At 38.3% G+C, this 20,514-nt stretch overlaps 1 protein-coding gene across 1 annotated transcript; it reads left to right on the forward strand.

Moving 5' to 3' along the window:
* The first annotated feature begins 698 nt into the window (after nt 1-698).
* On the forward strand, nt 699-19,834 carry syk (spleen tyrosine kinase). The gene is made up of 14 exons (XM_054612442.1): nt 699-962; nt 3,732-4,192; nt 5,062-5,222; nt 9,435-9,573; nt 10,592-10,673; nt 10,815-10,870; nt 12,554-12,616; nt 13,887-13,965; nt 15,634-15,793; nt 16,575-16,784; nt 17,972-18,161; nt 18,593-18,733; nt 18,956-19,068; nt 19,166-19,834. The coding sequence occupies exons 2-14, from the start codon at nt 3,791-3,793 to the stop codon at nt 19,236-19,238; spliced, it is 1,869 nt and encodes a 622-aa protein (XP_054468417.1). The 5' UTR covers nt 699-962; nt 3,732-3,790; the 3' UTR covers nt 19,239-19,834.
* The last annotated feature ends 680 nt before the right edge of the window (nt 19,835-20,514 follow it).

The raw sequence follows: 20,514 nt of genomic DNA on the forward strand, positions 1-20,514 counted from the left end.
GTTAATCTTTTTAATAACGTAATAAATTGCTTAATTCATGTAGCAATAACTGAAAGTTGTAATGTTGTAATTTATAATTACACTATTGCATGATGGAGTACAAAACAGACAAACCTAATCATGATCCCCATGGATAGACCAGCGCCTTGCATGACAACTCTGTATTATTATTATTAGTATTGTACTATGTCAATGTGTGTGTGAATGGGTGATGAGACAAAATATAATGAAACAGAAAAAGCTACAAACACACTGAACATTGAAAAGCTGCTTTTAAGGTTTCAACTGCATCTCACAGTCTTCCTCACCAGATGAAGTTACTTTTTGTTAAGATACAGTACCACTGCGAAGGTCAACAATGAAGTTTCTCTCTTAGTTTAGGGGAGTTTTTCCTGTGCCGATGTGAGGGAAGGACAGAGGATGTCGCATGTGCACAGATTGTAAAGCCCTCTGAGGCAAATTTGTAATTTGTGATTCTGGGCTATACAAAATAAACTGAATTGAATTGAATTGAATTAGTAAAAATACATTTTATAAAATAAAACACAAGAAACGCATCTAAATTAAGTTATTTGTGCTTCAGTTATCACATCATTTCCTGGGTGCAGCTGACGTGTTGGTCAGTGTTGATAAAAAAAAGGAAGTAAAATAAATAAATTGGCAAGGAAGTCGTTGAAATGAGGAAGCATCAGCTTCAGCGCTCCACCACCTCAGCATGTATAAGTACACAGACTGACTGTGAATGTGGTGCAGCTGGAAAACACAGTGGATAAACTGTGAGTGACTGTTTTCATGTGGTTTTGACAGCATGTTTTTATTTTTTGTTGGTCAGGAGCTGGCTGAATTTAGGATGATCTATTCACATCTTGCTCAGACTGCTGGCAGCTGATATGCTAAAGGAGTGAAAGAACCATACAAGGGAGGGATTCACACTCTGGAACTACTTCTCCACATCGTGTACAGTAAGTGCAGTATTTGTGTTTCCTTAAGATAGGCTTTTTGGACTTCACTACACAGTTCCTTATTTCCAAATGTTCAATGTTTTTGTGTAGTCCAAGAATTACCCCTCTGACAGAGTTTTCTTTCAAATTAAATTGATGTATTGGGACTCAGCAAACGATTTGTAACATGCTGGGTGTGGACTTCAAAAAAAGACAGGTTGTCCAGGTCTTTAGATGTGCTGGCAAGTAATAGATAACTGTACTTAAGACCAATTTGAGGAACTTTACTTTAGTATTTCCTTCCATGTCACTGCATTTCAGACGGAAGTATTTTACCTTTATCTTTTGTAACAGCTGTCGTTACTTTGCAGATTACAATCTAAGATGAAAAACACATGAGAAGCTTATGAAATAAACTGTTAAAGAACCAGGGGTTTAACCGCTTACAAAAAAGTGTCGACATTTGATATGCTCTTGAGTTCTAAGCAGTTCCCCTTCTAAACATATCAGATGGTTTCATTTAAATAAATGTTTGAAACCAAAGGGAATAAAGGTATGCATTATTTCACAAAAAAATATTATATAATGATGTGTGTAAAACAACTTTGTCTTATCTTCTTGCCAACCACATTAATCATTTTACAACCCCCCAGATTTCTGTTTCGACAATTCAGAGGGTTCCAAGCCTGATTGGGGAACAATTAATTAAGCTACTTAACTGTAATGGATGAAATTGAATAGATAGAACCAATATTTGCCTAGGGTCCTAGTTAAAAGTATCACACACCATCAGGGGGGTAGGGCATTCTGTCATTTGATCACGATCATCATCATGTTCTCTGTCTATTTTAATTGAACACAATATGCAAATTAACTGTGACTACCATGGCCGTTTCGTACAGTAGTTTATTCTTGGGATCCCAAGGGATGTTAAATATGTTGATAGGATGAGGGTAAGTAAAGCAACAAAATAGACATTTAATACAGTATATAATGTAGTAGGACATTATAGCATCAACATAATATACTATGTTATAGTACAGCATGGTACAGTGTGGGATATCAGATAAGATATTAGTATAAGCTGCAATAATAATAATAATAATAATAATAATAATAATAATAATAATAATAATAATAATAATAATAATAATAGAAGTGTAACATAGAATATCTATTGTAATGTGGTATAGTAAGGTCCAGTATAGTAATCAAATATGATATGGTAATGCTTTTTATTAAGATAATTGTAATAAGCATTAGTCAATAGATAATGAGGGCCTTATAAGTCCCAATAAGACACATATTAACATGATTATACATTAATCAGACTATAAAAGTGTAAATAATAGCATCATAAATACTTTTATTGTTTTTATGTTTGATTATAAGGCATTTATAGGCACTTGTTAACAGTTCTTTCTGCTTTATAAAATTGATAAAAGCCTTGTGAGTTTATTATACATGTTTATAATAGCATTATGAACACATTTATAGAGTTTAACTAAGTTATCTATTATGGCATTTTAAAACCTTTGCTGAATTTCTTGTTGCTAAACTAAGATTAATACATATTCAAATTATGCATGTATTAAAAGTTAACTATGCTTTTTGCAGCTACCAGATTTTAAGATTGAACAATGCCTTGTTATAAATCCTTTATTATGCACTTATTAACAGTTAACTTTGCTGTTTACAGCTTCCCCATCTGGAGTGAGAAATGTGTATTGTCAAGGTCGTTAAAATGTGAATACATAATTATATACAGATGTGTTTAGAAGTGTTTAGAAGTGTCAGAAGTGTTTTTGTTGTGAAGCACCAAAACAAACTCTTTAATTATTGTTGTTTAAACTTTCCATAATTTGTGTGGGGCACACGCTTAAAAAAGAAAATGTTCTAAAAAAACTAGGCCTCTGAAAAAAGTTGTACAATTATTAGTAAAATTACAGTATCTTTCAAAATTTAGGTAAGTCTGGCATCAAGGTCGTCTGTGTTACTTGACCGTTTTGCCCTGCTAGTAGTCTGCCCAACAGTTGCTAATAAACCAGAATATCTGACCATCTAGTGGCCACAATGTCTTGAAATTTGGTCTTGACATCCATGGTCTGTAGAAAATGAAACCAAATGATTTTAGTAACCATGCCTGCGACGTGACTTTATGGATGGCAATGTCAGTCTGTCGGTCGACCACTTTGCTCCTGGCTGAAATATCTCAGCAACTATTGGATGGAATTCTATAAAGTGATGGACAAACATCCATGTTCCCCAAAGGATGAAGCCTTTTAACTACCTTTACCTGGTCATTATCAGAGCCTTATACCACAGAACAAAAAACACCGGAAACATAAATAGAAGCACACAACATTTTGATTTGATGCAAATGAAGAAAACCTTAACCCGGTGTTTGGGAAGAATTTCTGACCAACTTGACTTCTTAAAAATGGAACAGCAGTAATGTGTCCAAAAAAAAACAAGAAGGCGACGGCAAAAAAGAAAATGGTGTGGTCTGAATGCCAAACTAATGGCTTCAAATCCGTAACCCACAAAACAATGGGTGATGGCAGGGTGACCAAGTCCACTTCTTATCTATTGACTCATTTGAAGTTGATCAACTGATGATCATTTGGTCTGGGCCATTTTCATCGTACACTGGGGAGCATACAAGTTAAACATCACTCATGCAGAAATACTGTACTCTGCTCACCAATTTTTATTCATTAGACTACATATTACATATTTCTGATTTCAGAGTAAATTAATCTAGATTGTTATTCTACTTTTTGTTTTTAGAGTTAATTGCATCCTTTGCAAGAGGACTTCCGTAAGGGAGCCACCATCCAGAAGACAATATGGCTGACACGGTTAACACATTGCCATTCTTCTATGGCAACATCACCAGGGAGGAGGCGGAGGACTATCTGCAGCATGTGGGCATGGGTAACGGCATATACCTGCTAAGACAGAGCCGAAACTATCTCGGAGGCTTTGCACTGTCTGTGTTGCATTCAGGCCGCTGCTACCACTACACCATTGAAAGAGAACCCAATGAAACGTTTGCTATTGCTGGTGGGAAGAGCCACAGGACCCCCGTGGATGTGATTGACTACCACTCGCAGGAGAAGGATGGCCTTGTGTGTCTGCTGAAGAAGCCCTGCAACAGGCCCAAGAACATGCAGCCAAAAGTTGGGCCGTTTGAGGACCTGAAGGAAAAACTAATCCGGGAATATGTAAAGCAGACATGGAATTTGCAGGTGAGTTTCAACTCTATCCTGTAAGTAGGCTGGAAGGTCATGGAGAACTGTGGTGGACAACGGTTTTCATGTCAAAGACCCCTCAATTTATAGACATTAGGTCACAGAACCACATTTGATAAGATTTAATTTTAGGGACCTCCATCTTAAAGTATTTGTCTGTTAGATATGATTAAGACCAGGATTATATAGTTGTCAACTACAGCTGAGGAGATTACCATGGAACAAGTAAAACCTGTGATCCAAATAGTCACTTTTGTGTCTCTTTCTCCCATTGGGCTCACTTCTGTAGTGAATTAAATAGTGAAGATAGTCTATTTATGATATTCCTTGAGACCCCCGGACCCCTGGTTTAGATGCGCTGATTTAGAATATGTACAATGTGAAGATGGATGTTTACTACAATTTGGGTAAATGTTTAATTGTTGTGTTTCTTGACCCATCTCATTTCTTTCCAGTAAAGCCACTGTGCTCCCAGGTGTCACTAATTACTTGAATACAATGTTATCATCGCAACAGATCGATTAGAAGATTTCCACAAAATTCTAAAATAGCTTGCTATGTAAACAATTTGCTAGATCACCTCTAAGGATAGTGAAATACTTTTTTTTAACAACACGTGTGCAAAGACAAGTGACTACAACGCGTTTACATAACTGCCTCATACTTACCATGAACCTGGAGGATTTCAAAAGTGTATCCCCTAGGAAGCAGATTGTTCACTGATAACTTCCATTTTGCAAACCTAAGTAAAGACGGACAGATTTCTCGAGGTTCCTATAATATTATTCTTGGGAACACATCAGAAAAAGCTTACCCTGCATATTCTTCTTATTAAGCGCCTACTCATAGCTCATGTGTGTGTACAGGGAGCAGCTCTGGAGCAGGCCATCATCAGCCAGAGGCCTCAGCTGGAAAAGCTCATTTCCACCACTGCACACGAAAAAATGCCCTGGTTCCATGGATCAATAACACGAGAAGACTCTGAGCCCAGGCTTCAAAATGGCCCCCGTACAAATGGAAAATTCCTGTAAGTATTTTACATGTGTCTTTGTACAGCTGTTTGCTGTGTTTATAGTGAATGGTGAAGAATGTATAATATCATATCCATCCAAATTTGACAATTTTGACACTATTTGTGAAAATATTCAAATTTCTCCAGATCTCACAATATCCTAAACACCACCATTCTTTAGCTTTATTAGTTTTATGGAGATGAGAACAAGACATGGCTTCTGACTGGATTGTTATACTTTGCAGAGAGGAGGAAGTCTTTTTTTGTGGTTCATCCCCCAAATGTTACCGGATGAATTGAATCACTGGTTATTTGAAAAGAACATCTGTGGTTGGGAAACCTGCCACTTAATGAGATTAACGCAGCTGTATAGGGAGTATCTCAACAGAAACCAATTTATTGTATTTTTTTATTGTCCTAGCAACTGTTACCGCAGCTTCCATGTCGACTGAAAAAGATATTGGCAGGAGAAATAAGTCTCCCATTTCTAATTGGTCAGGGCGGACTAAGACAAAATAGATCCACCTCTTAAACCAATGTGACCGGGCCCAGCCTTTTGCATAGTATCTTACTGCTGACGGTTCTCATTTTGTTAACATTGTGCAACGGTCATGTTTAGTGTTGCGTGGTGTGTTTAACGTCAAATGGTGACGGTTTGGTTCAGGCAACAAAACAACTTAGTTGGGGTTAAAAAACATCATGGTTTGGCTTAAAATAAGTACGTTTGTAAAATAACCTAATCTTGTTATAATGTCATGTGGCTCAATGGTGTAGCATCATGGGACATAACAACGTCAAAAAAACACTCAACAATGCTTGGTAGATTGTTGTTATTCATTTATTTTCAAATTGACCTGGAATATGCGTTTTAAAGCAGAGTGAGAGAACAGTGGAAGATAGGCAGAACCCACGGCAATGGAAACACTTTATGATATGTTTTGTCACAATCAGCCCAGCTCTAATTGTTTTTTTCTTTTAAATTGTGATACATTTTGTCAGATTTCAACTGACGTAGAGTTTACAAGTACACAGTCAGAGTGACGGTTCCACAAGCAAGTCACCTAAACATCTGTTTTTTAGTTTTATTGAGCTTGTAGTTAATTAATCCTTATTGGCAGACTTTATTGTTGGTCTTGACTGTTTCAGCTTCTGCCGTATTTCACGGAAGCATCTGAGAAATGTGAAATAATGTGTCTATAGGAAAACATCTTAGTAAAACGTCATTTTGTACTGTTTGCTGAGGGCAGCAATACCCTGTCTAGGGCTACAACAACTAGTTATCTTATCATTATCGCTATAATGATTTACTGTAGTGACTCGCTGAAGTCCAATGGAGACAGTACACTTAAAGATACAACACTACCAGTGCAGTGTACCAGTGCTGTTATATACTGTAGTTGAAATGAAAATGAATGCTGCAAAATCCAACATCCTAAATCAACAACTACAACAATCGCTTCACATTCTATTAAATTCATTACTCTGTCAGTGGTTCAATAGTGAATAGTGAAAAATAATAATAGTGAAAAAGTAAACAGTAAACAGTAAAGAGTATCTGAACAAGTAAAGAGTATCTGTCAGCTGAAACTTTGGTTGAGACACAGTGGTCTGGGCTGAAGAAACAGAAGACACACACGCACACACACACACACACACACACACACACACACACACACACACACACACACACACACACACACACACACACACACACACACACACACACACACACACACACACACACAGTGTGGTTTCCGCTCTGGCAGTTTGCAAAGGACTTCCTGAAGTAGCCAAACAAGAGGAAGAATGACAGCAGGGCCAAATGTGACTGTTCTGTCCCTTTTCTAAACATAGACAGAAACTGTGTTTCCACTGAAACACAGCCTGACGTTATGAGCTTAGCTTTCAATACATTTTTTACGAGAGTGCTCCAAATACTGAACCCATGGCTAGAATATTCTGGAGTTACTTGCAAGGTTTTGGCTCCGGCCTCAAAGAGGGGCCAACAAAAGCAAGCAAAACCACTATTATAATTAAAAAGTTATAGTTCAATTTCTATAATATTTTAGCATTTTCTCTCGTTTTAGATTATAATTCAGTCCACAAAAGAGACCAGCGTAGTTATAAAAATGGCACACAGGCCATCTATTTAAGTTCCTGTTTAGTGTGTGAAACTGGGCTCTTTTTTATAACTTTTCTGTTGGTGCGGCTGTTTCTTCTGATCCTTATGTTTGAACAAACTTACACCCATTTATCAACCAGCAAGGTGCAGCTGATGTACTATGTGGTACCAGGTGGGGTTAAATACTATTAAAACTTTACCTGGTGGCAAATATCAAAAAGTAGCATAGAATAATATGATTAAGATGTGTTTCAAAACGAGGTTTCAAGGTGCTCTAAAGGATAATTATGAAGATTAAAATATTTTAAGACTAAAACCCAAATAGCATAAAAGTTTTGAATCGTTACATTGTACTCTATTACTATTTCAGAAACAAACACATGCACATTTAGTCTTTCCCTAAAAATATCCTTTAAAAAAAGCACTTGTAAAATTCCCTTTTTAACATTTCAAATATAAATAAATAATAAATATGATATGTCACATGTGAAATGTCTGGAAACCACATTACAGTATGTTACATCTTAGTGTGTGATAAACCACTTGTACTGGATTTGTTTCGTGTAGTATGTATTTGTACATGTCATGTCTTTTTTTTTTTACGTGTGCTTATAAAGTGAATGTATCAAATGAGTATTATTATTATTACTTAGAATCAATTTTTTTCTGTAAACTCCTTTCTGCTTTATAATTTCCCTCTTGGTAAAGCTGCAATATGAGTAAATTTTATTTTAAGCTTAAAATCTGCTCTTGCAGCAGGTTCAGGCCAATCATGTCAACAAATGAGAGTAATCCATAACAATATGAGAAATAACTTTTTTTGAAAGCTGTCATTCAAAGTTTAACATTTTTAAAGAGGTGCATCCACAAAACTCTAAAACCATGAACTTTGATGCCTATCAAACAGAGGTAGTTTAGTCACAAAGAGGAAGTATAAATAGTCTTCAACATTTCTACCCGACAGACCCCGCTATTCATGTCAAGCTTTTCTTGTAACCTCATTGCATTTCCTGTATGCTTTATTCTTGATCTTTGTACTGATAGAATTGTCGTGATGAAGGACTGTCTATTTTTGAGGCATTTGTTGCCATGGATAGATGGATAGATTGATAGACCTGATCACTATAAATGCTGCATGAGTCAGTGCTTTCAATGATTGTACCATCATTTACCACACACAGTAGCTGTAACTCAGTGGATGGCGTAAGACTGTTGAAACCTCGCTGTGGGCTGGCTCTGTTGCTATGATTCAGTAAGAACTGTGGATGTGAGTTGGTGTTGAGCATCACTCTTGAAATACAGTGACCTAGAACTCATGGTGATGTGAGTATGAAGACAACTACATCATGAGTGGAGGCCCGTCCATGCTCATTTCTTTGAAACTTTGAAAGTTTGACTTCCGAGTAAAAGATTTGGATGTTATTACTTTGATCCTCTTCGCTCTTCAGCATCCATGGTCCCATAGAGCGAGCTCATTAGTGCTTTCTTTACCCCGGCCTCCCTACCCTCGGTCCAGCCTCGGTATTGTGCTCTTTCTCATGAATGGAGCAAGGAAATAACTGTGGATTCGGCTATTAGGGCATTTTACAATTTTTAGGACCTAATGATGTAAATAAAGGCTTTTAAAGTAGGCCACTTGTACTGGGAAGTTAATTTACCTTGAAAAAAACCCAACCACTGATACAGACATCTCTTTCCCAGTGTAAGGCTGTGGGGAAAAAACTCTTTTGGCCCAATGGAGTCATGTGACGGACCCAGAAATTGTAATTCCACTATTTGGCCACTATGTAAAGTTTGCTTCAAAGTCTGGTGCTCTTCCTGGGCGCTTGGTATGACTGCACTGGCTCTGTGTGCTACTGACACAACCTACTGTGTTATGGACGGACTCCAGGTACCATTAACCTGTTCGAGGGCCACAAAAATGTACTGTTCAGAAGAAACACAAATCTCTCACTCATAGTTTGCATTTCTGATTATTGTGAGACACAAATGGCACTTTTTGCATCTATAAAGGAAGTATATGAATGATATTTGTATACTATATTCACTCAAGAGAAGGAATTTCACACCTACTTGAATTAATTTTCTTCTTCTTGTGAGTGCAGGATCCGACAGAGAGATTCGAACGGGTCCTATGCTCTGTGTTTACTCCACGAAGGACAAGTCATGCATTATCGCATTGACAGGGACAGGACTGCCAAGCTCTCCATCCCAGACGGCAAGAAGTTTGACACCCTGTGGCAGGTAAACCAATGGATTTCATCTTTCTGGTTATTTTCATGTGGATATTTAACTACCACGCCCTGGTTTAGGTTTACGGTTCCCCCAGCAGCTGTCTGAAGTGTTGCTCAGTGTTCTGTCGGAAATTAAACGGTTTACTTCATGCTTGTTGCAGTTTTGTTATAGTTCATAATTTCTCCAGATTGCCAGGAATATGCAGTATATCTTCTGGAGAAATACCAACTACATTATTTCATTAACCTATACCTATCCCAGCTATGCAAAACATTATATGTTGTGTGTAATTGTAGAACAAGAAACAAAAGGAAGAAACCTATGTGAGAGTGACAGAGGAGGGATCCTTCTCCCAGGATGGACAGAAATGTGATGTCATGTGTACAGAATGAACAACATTACAGAGTTAAAAACATTCAATGCATATGACATAAATTATTCATATAATAAGAGTAGTAAGCAGATTAATGATGTAAAAATTACGACTAATAATAATTACAGCAGCAATGAATGTAGCAGAATAATATGATAAGAGCAGTAATGGTATCGCTAATAGTCATATTAATATGACTAATTATAATAATAATAGTAGCAGTGGGTGTCAGGACCACGGCAGGAGGTATGACTAATGTCGAGCTGTAACCACGATCCATGGAGACCTGCAACATGAGGTTGATATCCATCTTAACATCTCACTCTTAGAAAGAAACAAATAGGTGCATAGACCAAACCAAACGATTTCTTTAGAACCCCCACATTCCTCGAAACAATACCGACAACAGTGAATTGACCGGACAACCAGAGGAGGCGTCCTGTAGCTTTTCCCTCAGGACAAAGGTTTTCATGTTAGCCTAGCTACGAGGACGTCTCTCAGGGTAACAATGCTGTCTACGCTTGTCTTCTGGGGTATAATGAACATTTTGATTTCTGAAGAATGTAACTTTTGCAGACTTTTCGTCTTGTTTCGTTTTTGATGCATGTATTGAGTCCAGTGTCTGATACATAAACTTCTCTCTCTCTGCCACAGCTGGTGGAGCACTACTCATACAAACCAGACGGTCTGCTGCGAGTTCTAACAGAGCCCTGTCCAAGACCCGACGGAGACATTGGTAAGAATACTCACCACCAAACAAACGTGTCTACAGTAAGACTGTCATACAAACAGAAGTGTGTTGCATATGAATTCATATCTGACAACTGAAAGGGTAGCAATACATCCAGTTCTCATTTAAGACATGCTGTGTTCATAGGGAGGATAGGACGGCCTCTACTCCCACGGGACCATCCTGGGTTATCTTCTGCCTTGGTAAGTTGTGTTTGTGTGCTGTCATTAATGCATTTACATATTCTCATGTTTCTGTATGTCTAAAAAACAGGAAGTAAGGTTATCCACTCCTTTATTTGTCTCACATAGGACTCTCAGGACTAAGAGAATGTTGACATAAATATAGATATTGACTATTGAATAACAATTTAATAGTTAGATTGAAAAATGTCTGTTCACCCTATTTGCATGTGGACGGCGAGTTGGTTCACCAAATCACAAAAAAACCCTAAACTTTCTCACTTCCCCTTTCGTGTTTTTGGTTCATGCAGATAGTTTTGGTTTTGTTTGTAGGCATCGTGTTTTTAGAGTTCATTAGCCTCACCCCAACACCACATACTAATATACTAACCTACAATCACAGGTTGTACAAACAGAGGACTAATTTGAGCTCTAAAAATACTTAATTTGACCTTTTACCCATAGGCTACGTTTGAAATATTTGTTTATACAAATCAACAGAATGTAATGTTTAACAATAGTTTAGCATTTTAACACACATTTAATATCACAGCGAAAGTAGGGAGTTATTAAAGTTACTGTGAGGAACTTTTAACTTGTTATGAAACAGTTTCAAACGAATACACAAATAATGATGTATTCATGACTTATGACCTTCACATGTAGATTGGCTATTTCTCTATAAGCATTTTTAATGCTTGTCATCGATGGCACCTGCTGAGGTAAAATGAGAGGTTGTCTGTAGGGACTCTGATGCTTGAAAACACCTCAACATTCGTCCACGTGGCCGCAAAAATCAACACAAGATGAAAGTTTCTTGTATAAACTTTAAATAATGAAATAAAATAAAATAAAATCTATTGATAAAATCTATTGATTTGTCTACAGCTACTTAAGAGCATGTGCCATAGACAGTTTTAACTCAATGTAACACAGAGATGATCATCAATAACTAATATAAGTTTTGATGTTATGGTGTTTTAATTTTGTCTAACTTTAGCAATTATGGGCTACTTGTAATTAGGCTACAGTGTAAATCCATCAAGATTGAAGATATTTACTGTCAGTCTGGTTATACAAGTACAAATGTGTGAAATGCTTTTTTTCTTCAAAGAAATAAAAGAAATAGGGAATATAAAGGCACATAAAAAACAATACAATAAATATAATAACAAGAAATAGTTGTAAAGAGGTTGCATTTTGCCCAGGGGTGGGGTTACAACTTGAACTTGAACTTAAACGTGTACACTTCCCTGAACTGGTAAACAATTTCTGCAAAGAATTTCCAATATATTTGTGTAATAGTGAGTACCCACTTATTTCCACTTATTTGGATCGGGGCACAAATCTCAAATAAAAAAAGATACTTCCAAACCTGGGCCAATAATCTGTCTACATTGATAGACACCACTATAGGGGATCGAAAAATGTTTTGTTGTTTTAAATTTGGGTGAACCAACTCCTCACATGAATACTGTACAGTAAAATTAACATGGGCATGTTGCATACTGTATGACCAGAGTCTCTGTTCTTTTTATAGTTTGCAATAGAATGAGTCAGTGAGCTGAGACATAACGTTGACACATCCCTGTTTGGAGCTAACCTTTCCCCAGAATCTGTGTCCACTGTAATGATCACATGCCTTGATGACCTTAACATCACCAGGTCGCCCTCTGATAACCTCTCTGACATTTTGGTTTTTAGCAAAGTGCGGCAGGTGGAATTCTCTCCAAACTCAGAACTGTTCCTATACCCGGCATAACAAAGGTGCACTAATACTCCTCATCAACGTATTGATCACAGCAACCCCCTCCCCCTTAACCCTCCCCGTGTGTTGTTTGGCTTTAGTGTGGATTGCTTCTTACTAACTAACATGTCATGTTTTCCTTTCGCTCTTTGGGCTTTTCTTTTTCAGAGCAGATAGTTTCACAACTGCAGCGGACCACAATTCAATTTGCCCTCGTAATAGTTGGCCTACTTATGATTACAATCTAACACCATCCAGAGGTCATTCACTGCAATTACATTCTGAGCAGCCTTGTGCTGTTTCCTACTCAATAGTCCCTCCTTCTGTATGAGTATGTCATAATGGGTCAACATGTCCTATTCCAAAAATTTAAGAGACGCAATGTCCTTTTAAGAATCATACATCCCAATATTCACTATACACTAGGTTTAGTTAAGATTGTTGGGAAATCATTATTTTATGGCTTTTGAACAGCTTTGTCAGCCTTTTATGATCTATTGGATCTTGAAGTATGGAACTGAAGGAAAGGGCCCCTGCCATGAATTCTCCTTGACACTTTTCCTGCCTTGCTTTGTTTTTTGAGTTGCAATTGCAGAAATGTACAATAGATTCATCTTTTATATATTTTTCAACCTAGTCACTGATGCTAGAGATTCAAAAATACTTTGTTGGATGTCAACATGCTTTGGTATGTTCACATATTTTTTAAAGCAGGGGTGTGGGACCTACTGTATGTTTCAAAGTGAACAGATCATTGACATCAAGCTGTTATCACGTGGTCCCAGGGAACATTTGGACAGTAAATCAATAATATAACTTCCACACCCCTTCTTCTGAATGCATATTAATGCAGATGTTAATCCCATGCATTTATTCTCTTCCACTAAACCCTTTTGTATGAACAATCATACAATGCTCCATTTTATTGACACAATGTATTACAGTGATACTGACTGATGGTTGAAAGACTGCTGAAGAATGAAAACATATTCCACAAACTGTTTGCCAATGTGTAGACTTTTTCAGATTCAGAAAATAAACTTTTTCTTCCCTTAAGTCATGGATGAATGAATTCTGAACTTTACATCAACTTCTAATGTTTATAAGAATCCCTCTTTATTGAACCTAATCATTCAATATCACTATAATACAAGTTCCATATAAGGCGTGGTACCCTGCTAAATTCATTCGTTGCATATTGCATTTCAGCAGTGCACCATGTAAATGCCATATGTGTTTTGACTCTGTGTGGTCTCTAAAACATTGTCTTCTCTGATAAATTGATACCAGAACCGGGGATCTCGCCATAACACCACAGATCTCAATCCTTATGAAACCAGGGTGCCCAATAATCAAGCAGGCGGCAAAGGTAAATTGTTTAAAACATACACTTTACATTCAAAGTTATATGCTGTTGTTCAGTTGAAATTGCTAACTTGCTAATATATTAGTACTAGCACCCCTGAAACTCTTTTGATTGTCTGCCTGCTGTTACTTAAATTCAGTAGAAATGTACAAATACAAACAATTAGGCTACACTTAATCTGCCATCCAGCATATTTAACAGTGAATGAGTCAGGGAAGACTCAGATACATCTTCATTCCTCTGAGGATGGGGATAAAGCTCTTGTGGAGGGCGCCTTGACGCTCTGTGATGGCTGCACTCCTGCTGCACTATAGGTTTGCATGACTGCTTCAAACTGGCAGTGAGACAAACGCTGTTTTGACAGATTCAAGTCTTGTGAGTGCCCTCTGTAATGAACGAATGGCTGCTGACCGCCTTTTGTTTATCCCACTGTGGTGCTAGAGAACACAAGACATTCTGAAACCCTTCAAAAAGCGCTTCACAAAAAGATGTGCATAAAAACTATCTCTCTTCATAGCCTTTGTGGCAGGACAATGGCTACATCGTGTAGACAGGGTCAAATTGTTATCTACCAGCATTCTAGGTTAACACAAGAGGCATGGGACATGTCGTGGGATCTGGGCCTCTGGGCCATGGTTGGTGAGAGAATGCATCCCCTCCTAATGGAGGGTGTACGTGAGTAAGTTCTTTCGTGCAGCCAGCTTGTAGCCTTCTCTGTCGCGTTGTGAGACGAGTGTTCGTTCCCTACAGCACATGGGAAGACTGCCTCGGAAAGTCTGATGCTGACTGTGGTGCTGAAAACACATAACAGCTTCAGATTTCAACTCTGTGTGACTGAAACCTGAGTCTGACACAGGTGGTGCTGGGATACCTCTACTAACTGGCCCTGATGAGTGGGAGGTGTTTGATAATTATTTAAGGTCAGTGATGCACATTTTAAAAGAGGATTTGTTTCTCATGGAAAAGTGACTGGGCTGTGAATGCTGCACTGCTTCGTGCAGTTGAGCCCTGGTGCTCTGGAGAAGTGGTCCAAACAGGCAATCGGGGTATATGGGACCTTTCAGCAACTCCCGTCTGATCTGGGGGGGAAACTCCACATGTGGAGCCACATGTTAAGCTCGGCATTGTATGCCATAATTCTGGACACCACCACACTCGTAGAAGCCGTGGGGAGATTCAGCACAGCCGTCAGAGCCTTCACGATGTCCATGGCTAGCTCTGGGTAGACCTGGGCTTAGTGGCCATGGCAAAGACAATGGACAGCAGCGAGCTATTCTGAGCTGCCAGACACCTGAGAGGCACACTGGTGAGAGCGGTCAGTGAGGTGAGCATAAACCTGGTCCTGAGGACATGGCGGTGTGGGTTTAAGCCTTCTGCAGAACGTGGTGGTCGGTAGCAGGATGGATGCCAGCAGAAGAGAGTAAGAGTCCAGCTCCTCATAACTGGCGAGCCACCTGCGGGGTAAGGAGCATGTACTAAAAAACCATGCTGTCCTGCCAGTAGGGGCACCACATCAGAAAGTTTCAGGTTTGAAAACCTGTTAGAAATAAACATCTACCGATATTTATGTCTCAATTTCACTTCACATATATGTTTGCATACTCTACATGACTGATGTGTCAATCACTCCGTCACCATTCCTCTAATGGGACTTTGTCATTTATCCATCAGAGGCCATGCCAATGGACACAGCGGTATATGAGAGTCCATACGCAGACCCAGATGAACTGAGGACCTCTACAGTGAATCGCGACCAGCTGATCTTGGAGGATGGAGAACTGGGCTCTGGGAACTTTGGTACAGTCATGAGGGGCATCTACAAGATGAAAAAGTATGCTTTATCACATAAAATCAAATTACATCTATGCATACAATCCAACACCTCCACTTTAATCGCCAAATATGTCGTGTTACCATGATTATGGAATGTCAGACCTAAGCAGCCTTTACTATTCTTATGAAGATGCAACTGTCAAAGTCTCCTGAGATCCTAAAATAAATCCCATTTCAAGCTATCCAAAGACAAATCTCAAAATGCATGACAAATGTTGTGTGGAGATGCTGAAGGTGCAAAACAAAAAGAAGGTGATGCAGGGTGGATATCAGCTATAGGAGGGGAGAGCCTGAGTTACCACATAAGAGAGGTTTCAGAGGCTGGAAGGCCCAGGTGAGCTTACCGACAGTTCTCTTTGGTCGGCTGATCGCCTACTGAGGTTGTGGGGGACAGCATTGAAGACAGTGGACAGTACCTACCTAGACTCTAATATTTATTATCCTGATAGCTGATTTCTCTTCCTGTTGCATCTATCGTATCGCTCACGTTTCACTCTTAAGTACTCCAAAATGTAAAGGCTGTAAATGACTCCAAAATATAAATCTGTTTGAATCTTGGCCCAACCTTTATGATTAATAGACTCAGTCTGTGTACTTGTCTTATTCTATTCTAAACTTTATGTTTTTATATATTATATGTTGGTGATCATTTTTTGTGTTGTCTAAAATATTAGATTTACTGGGCTAGAGCCAAGGTTTCTTGAAAGTGCATATGTGGTCAGTGTCAATACAAACCAAGAGCCACAGTCATCCTAACACTCACCCTCCCTATTTATTAGGACACAGAAGCAAGTTGCAGTCAAAATCCTGAAGAATGATGATAACAACCAGTCGGTACATGAGGAAATGCTGCGAGAAGCCAATGTTATGCAGCAGCTGGACAACCCTTACATCGTCCGGATGATCGGTATCTGTGATGCAGAGAGCCTCATGCTGGTCATGGAGCTGGCCGAGCTGGGACCACTCAACAAGTTCCTGCAGAAAAACAAGTATGAACTCCATCTGGATCTCCATCATTCTCTGTAACGAGATATTGTACTGACATTGCTTACCTCAGAGCGAGAGAGAGAGAGAGCACAGTGGGGGTTGAGTGAGCTAGAAAGTAAATTAAATGATAGTTTGGTTACATTCTAAAGCACAAATAAACACACCCACGCCTCCTCATAAAACCTGGGCCCGGATGCAGAAAGCAGGTTTAACAAACTCTGAGCCTAACCCTGAACTCTGAGTTTGCTCACTCTGAGACCAGCTTGTGCGTGGTTAAATGAAAATAGAGCTCTGATACCACAATTCACCATGGCAACAGGTAAATAAAAGCCAGAGCCTCCATTTAAATCAAGTGGACAAAGAGATATTAATGCATATAGGCTACGACTGTCATCATATAGGCTACGACTGTCATCTTTAAAAAAGACCCTGAGGGGAGGAAGATGTCAGTTGTTTAACACAATTAAGTTAAATTCAGTTCCTTAATGAATGATAAAGTGGACAAATTTGACAGTGTATTAGACTGTAGCCTACGTCACATTTTAAATATTTGTTCAGCTTTAATTTGACCAACTGAAGATGGAATCTATATTTTAAGATTTAACTAAACCAATCAATAGACATAAGAGACATAATTGTAAGCTGGCAATCTGATTGAGTAATAATGTGTTTGGTGATTTAAAGGTTAAAATACAGAGGATTTTAAATGTTAGACATCTATTTGGATCTTGGATAAACATCATGTGGTGGCTTTATTTCAGCTACTTCAACAAATGCAGTACATTTAAACACAAGTAACACCGCTGACATCAACTGTGTGCACAGAGTCACAGGTTTTATATTTTAAAGAACTTCCATTAGCAAAAAGAGGAGCATGCAGAGGTTTATTCTGAGCTGGGCACGCTAACATGCACGAGCGTGTTATGAAAGCACAGAGAAGCTCGGATATCAACAAACACACAGGTAGAGTGACGTTATTCTCTGCCCAGGTAGACATTACTCCTCTAGATCTTTACATTTCAAATTATTTTTAGCAGCTATATTAATGCTTACTTAGATTGAACCTTTTAATTCTATTTTCCTTATGCTCAGAATTTAAAGCATCTCAAAAGTGAACGTTCTATATATCATTTTGAGGTTTACAGTGGAAATAATTTGAGTAACAGTCTGTGTTATTGATCATCTACAGGCAAACCAACATAAAGAACATCACTGAGCTGGTCCACCAGGTGTCCATGGGGATGAAGTACCTGGAGGAGCATAACTTCGTCCACAGGGACCTCGCTGCCAGGAACGTGCTGCTGGTCACGCAGCACTACGCCAAGATCAGCGACTTCGGCCTCTCCAAAGCTGTGGCTGAGGAGCAGAACTACTACAAGGTAACTGCAAACAGTGATGCTTCAGTGACTTTGCTGTTGCTTTTCCTTTTGCTTATTTGGAGGTTTTTTTGTTTGTTTTTTCTCAAATGGTAGAGTGGGGCAATATGGCTTAAGCTATCCCCATAGCCTTGATGAAATGTTTTTTAAAGTATTTTATTTATTTAATTAATGTGAACCAGTTTTTAGTGTTTTAAAGATGTCTGTGTACCACTGCGACATACTGCTCTTTGTGACCAAAACTGAAATCATCAAAGCATATTGCTGCAAAATTAGCAATAAAACATAAATTCATAGCCTGTGTGTGTGTGTGTGTGTGTGTGTGTGTGTGTGTGTGTGTGTGTGTGTGTGTGTGTGTGTGTGTGTGTGTGTGTGTGTGTGTGTGTGTGTGTGTGTGTGTGTGTGTGTGTGTGTGCGCGCATCTCCTCCTCCAGGCCAAGGGTCATGGGAAGTGGCCAGTGAAATGGTACGCTCCTGAGTGTATAAACTACTTCAAGTTTTCATCCAAAAGCGATGTGTGGAGCTTCGGGGTGCTCATGTGGGAAGCCTTCTCATATGGACAGAAGCCATACAAGGTATTATTATATATTATGCTAATCTAATTAACCTATTGTGTTGCAATGCTGTAACTTTAAGGTATTCTAATAAGCACTATAATTACTAGTTTTCTCAAAGAGCAATAAAAAATAAAAATAAAAATCAGTAGTTATATAACTGATACTTTTTTAGTATCAGCTCAACCGTTTTGCATTCCTTAAAGAGGTCCCCTTCTAATCAGAATGTTTGACTCTCCACAGGGATTGAAGGGAAATGATGTCATGCAGATGATTGAAGGTGGGAAACGTATGGATGCACCAGTGAACTGTCCACCAGAGATGTATGACCTCATGAGGACGTGCTGGACGTACAAGTAAGTCTTCTCACCGTGATGGTTGGATTAAAAACACACTCTTACACCAGATGGGAGTAATGGTTTGGTAACTACTTTCTGTTTCCATGTGTTACAGGCTGGATGAAAGGCCTGGATTCAAAGTTGTTGAGCCGAGACTACGAGAGTATTATTACGACATTGCACAGTGATTCTTCCCATGGCTGTTATGAGGTTGTTGAAATAACCATTGGTTGATGAGGAACAACTGCATTTAATCATGTATGAATGACTGGAAATGGTTATGAATTATAAATGCTGTTGTAAAATATTTACTTCAACTGGAGGATGACTTTTAAACATTGACCAAAATTATGCAAATGCCATATATTTTATTACTTTTTACTTTTCTTGTTCCATCCTGAATGTAAACAATATGGAAGTTGTAATAAACATACAAGTCTAGCTTATTTTATGAACAAACATTCATGTCACAGCTTACAAACTACACAGCTGATTGAGTTGGTAGATGTGTTTTCCACCATTGAAACGTCATTATAGATCAACCTACAATCCTGGAATCCCTGAATGATGGTGATAAGAAAAGAGGATGTTTCTGTACTCACAAATGAATAAATTCCATCACTGTGACTGATCATTTATGCTCAACCTGCCAGTTACAATATATGGATAAAGGTGTGGACAAAATCCATTGATATTTAAAACATATAGAGTTACTCCAAAAAAGGACAGAGGCATTGTAACACTTTAAAGCTTTTGGTTTTACTTCACAACCTTTGTCAGTAGCAGATAGATGTGTCAGGAAACATCAGTTTATAAAATGGATTAAAGAAAAATTCACGATAAAAGTGTGTTCAGAACAAGCTTCTAGAAATACCAAGATGGAGCGTTGTCCTAATAATAAGGAGAAAGTGGGGAAAACTGCCCAACAAAACCCTAAAAAGATCTCTGTAAAAAATGTGGTCTTCAAAAGTGATCTTCAAAAATATTCAAACAGTTTTCCCAATACTGTTGTATATAACTTCATGGTGGTCTCTAAGGACGAAACACATACAAATGCAAAATAAAAAGCAACAAAGGAGTAAAACACAGAAGTGAAAACAAGAAATAATGTATTTCTCTTAATTTTGTTTGACATCAAATTAGTGTAGTACCCCTTTAACAGCTTTTTATCATCAAACGTTAAACCCCGCTATATAGAACTGAAACAGGATATAAAAAAATATTTTTACCCCAAGAACTCCTAAATCTAAAAAGTATTGGAATAGATGTTTCTTGGCTCTTAAAATAGTGTTTGCTGATAGAACTGAATCAGTTTGCTAAGTAAACCAGAACTGCATTTTATATTTGAGACCGTAGCTTAATGTGAATATTTCAGAAGTTTTTGATGAGTTGTGAAAAACTGCAGGTGGCAGCAGAGTCAAAGAGATGATAGTTGCACTAACAGAGGGGCTGCTTAAACCAAAG

This window comes from Anoplopoma fimbria, chromosome 14, assembly GCF_027596085.1.
Source record: "Anoplopoma fimbria isolate UVic2021 breed Golden Eagle Sablefish chromosome 14, Afim_UVic_2022, whole genome shotgun sequence".
Lineage (NCBI taxonomy): Eukaryota > Metazoa > Chordata > Actinopteri > Perciformes > Anoplopomatidae > Anoplopoma > Anoplopoma fimbria.

Bases quoted from the DNA above. Each gene is read 5' to 3' on its own strand.
- syk (XM_054612442.1), top strand. From the start codon at position 3,791: ATGGCTGACACGGTTAACACATTGCCATTCTTCTATGGCAACATCACC. The intron at 4,193-5,061 runs GTGAGTTTCAAC...GTGTGTGTACAG, and splicing joins AGCAGACATGGAATTTGCAG to GGAGCAGCTCTGGAGCAGGC. The intron at 18,734-18,955 runs GTATTATTATAT...GACTCTCCACAG, and splicing joins ATGGACAGAAGCCATACAAG to GGATTGAAGGGAAATGATGT.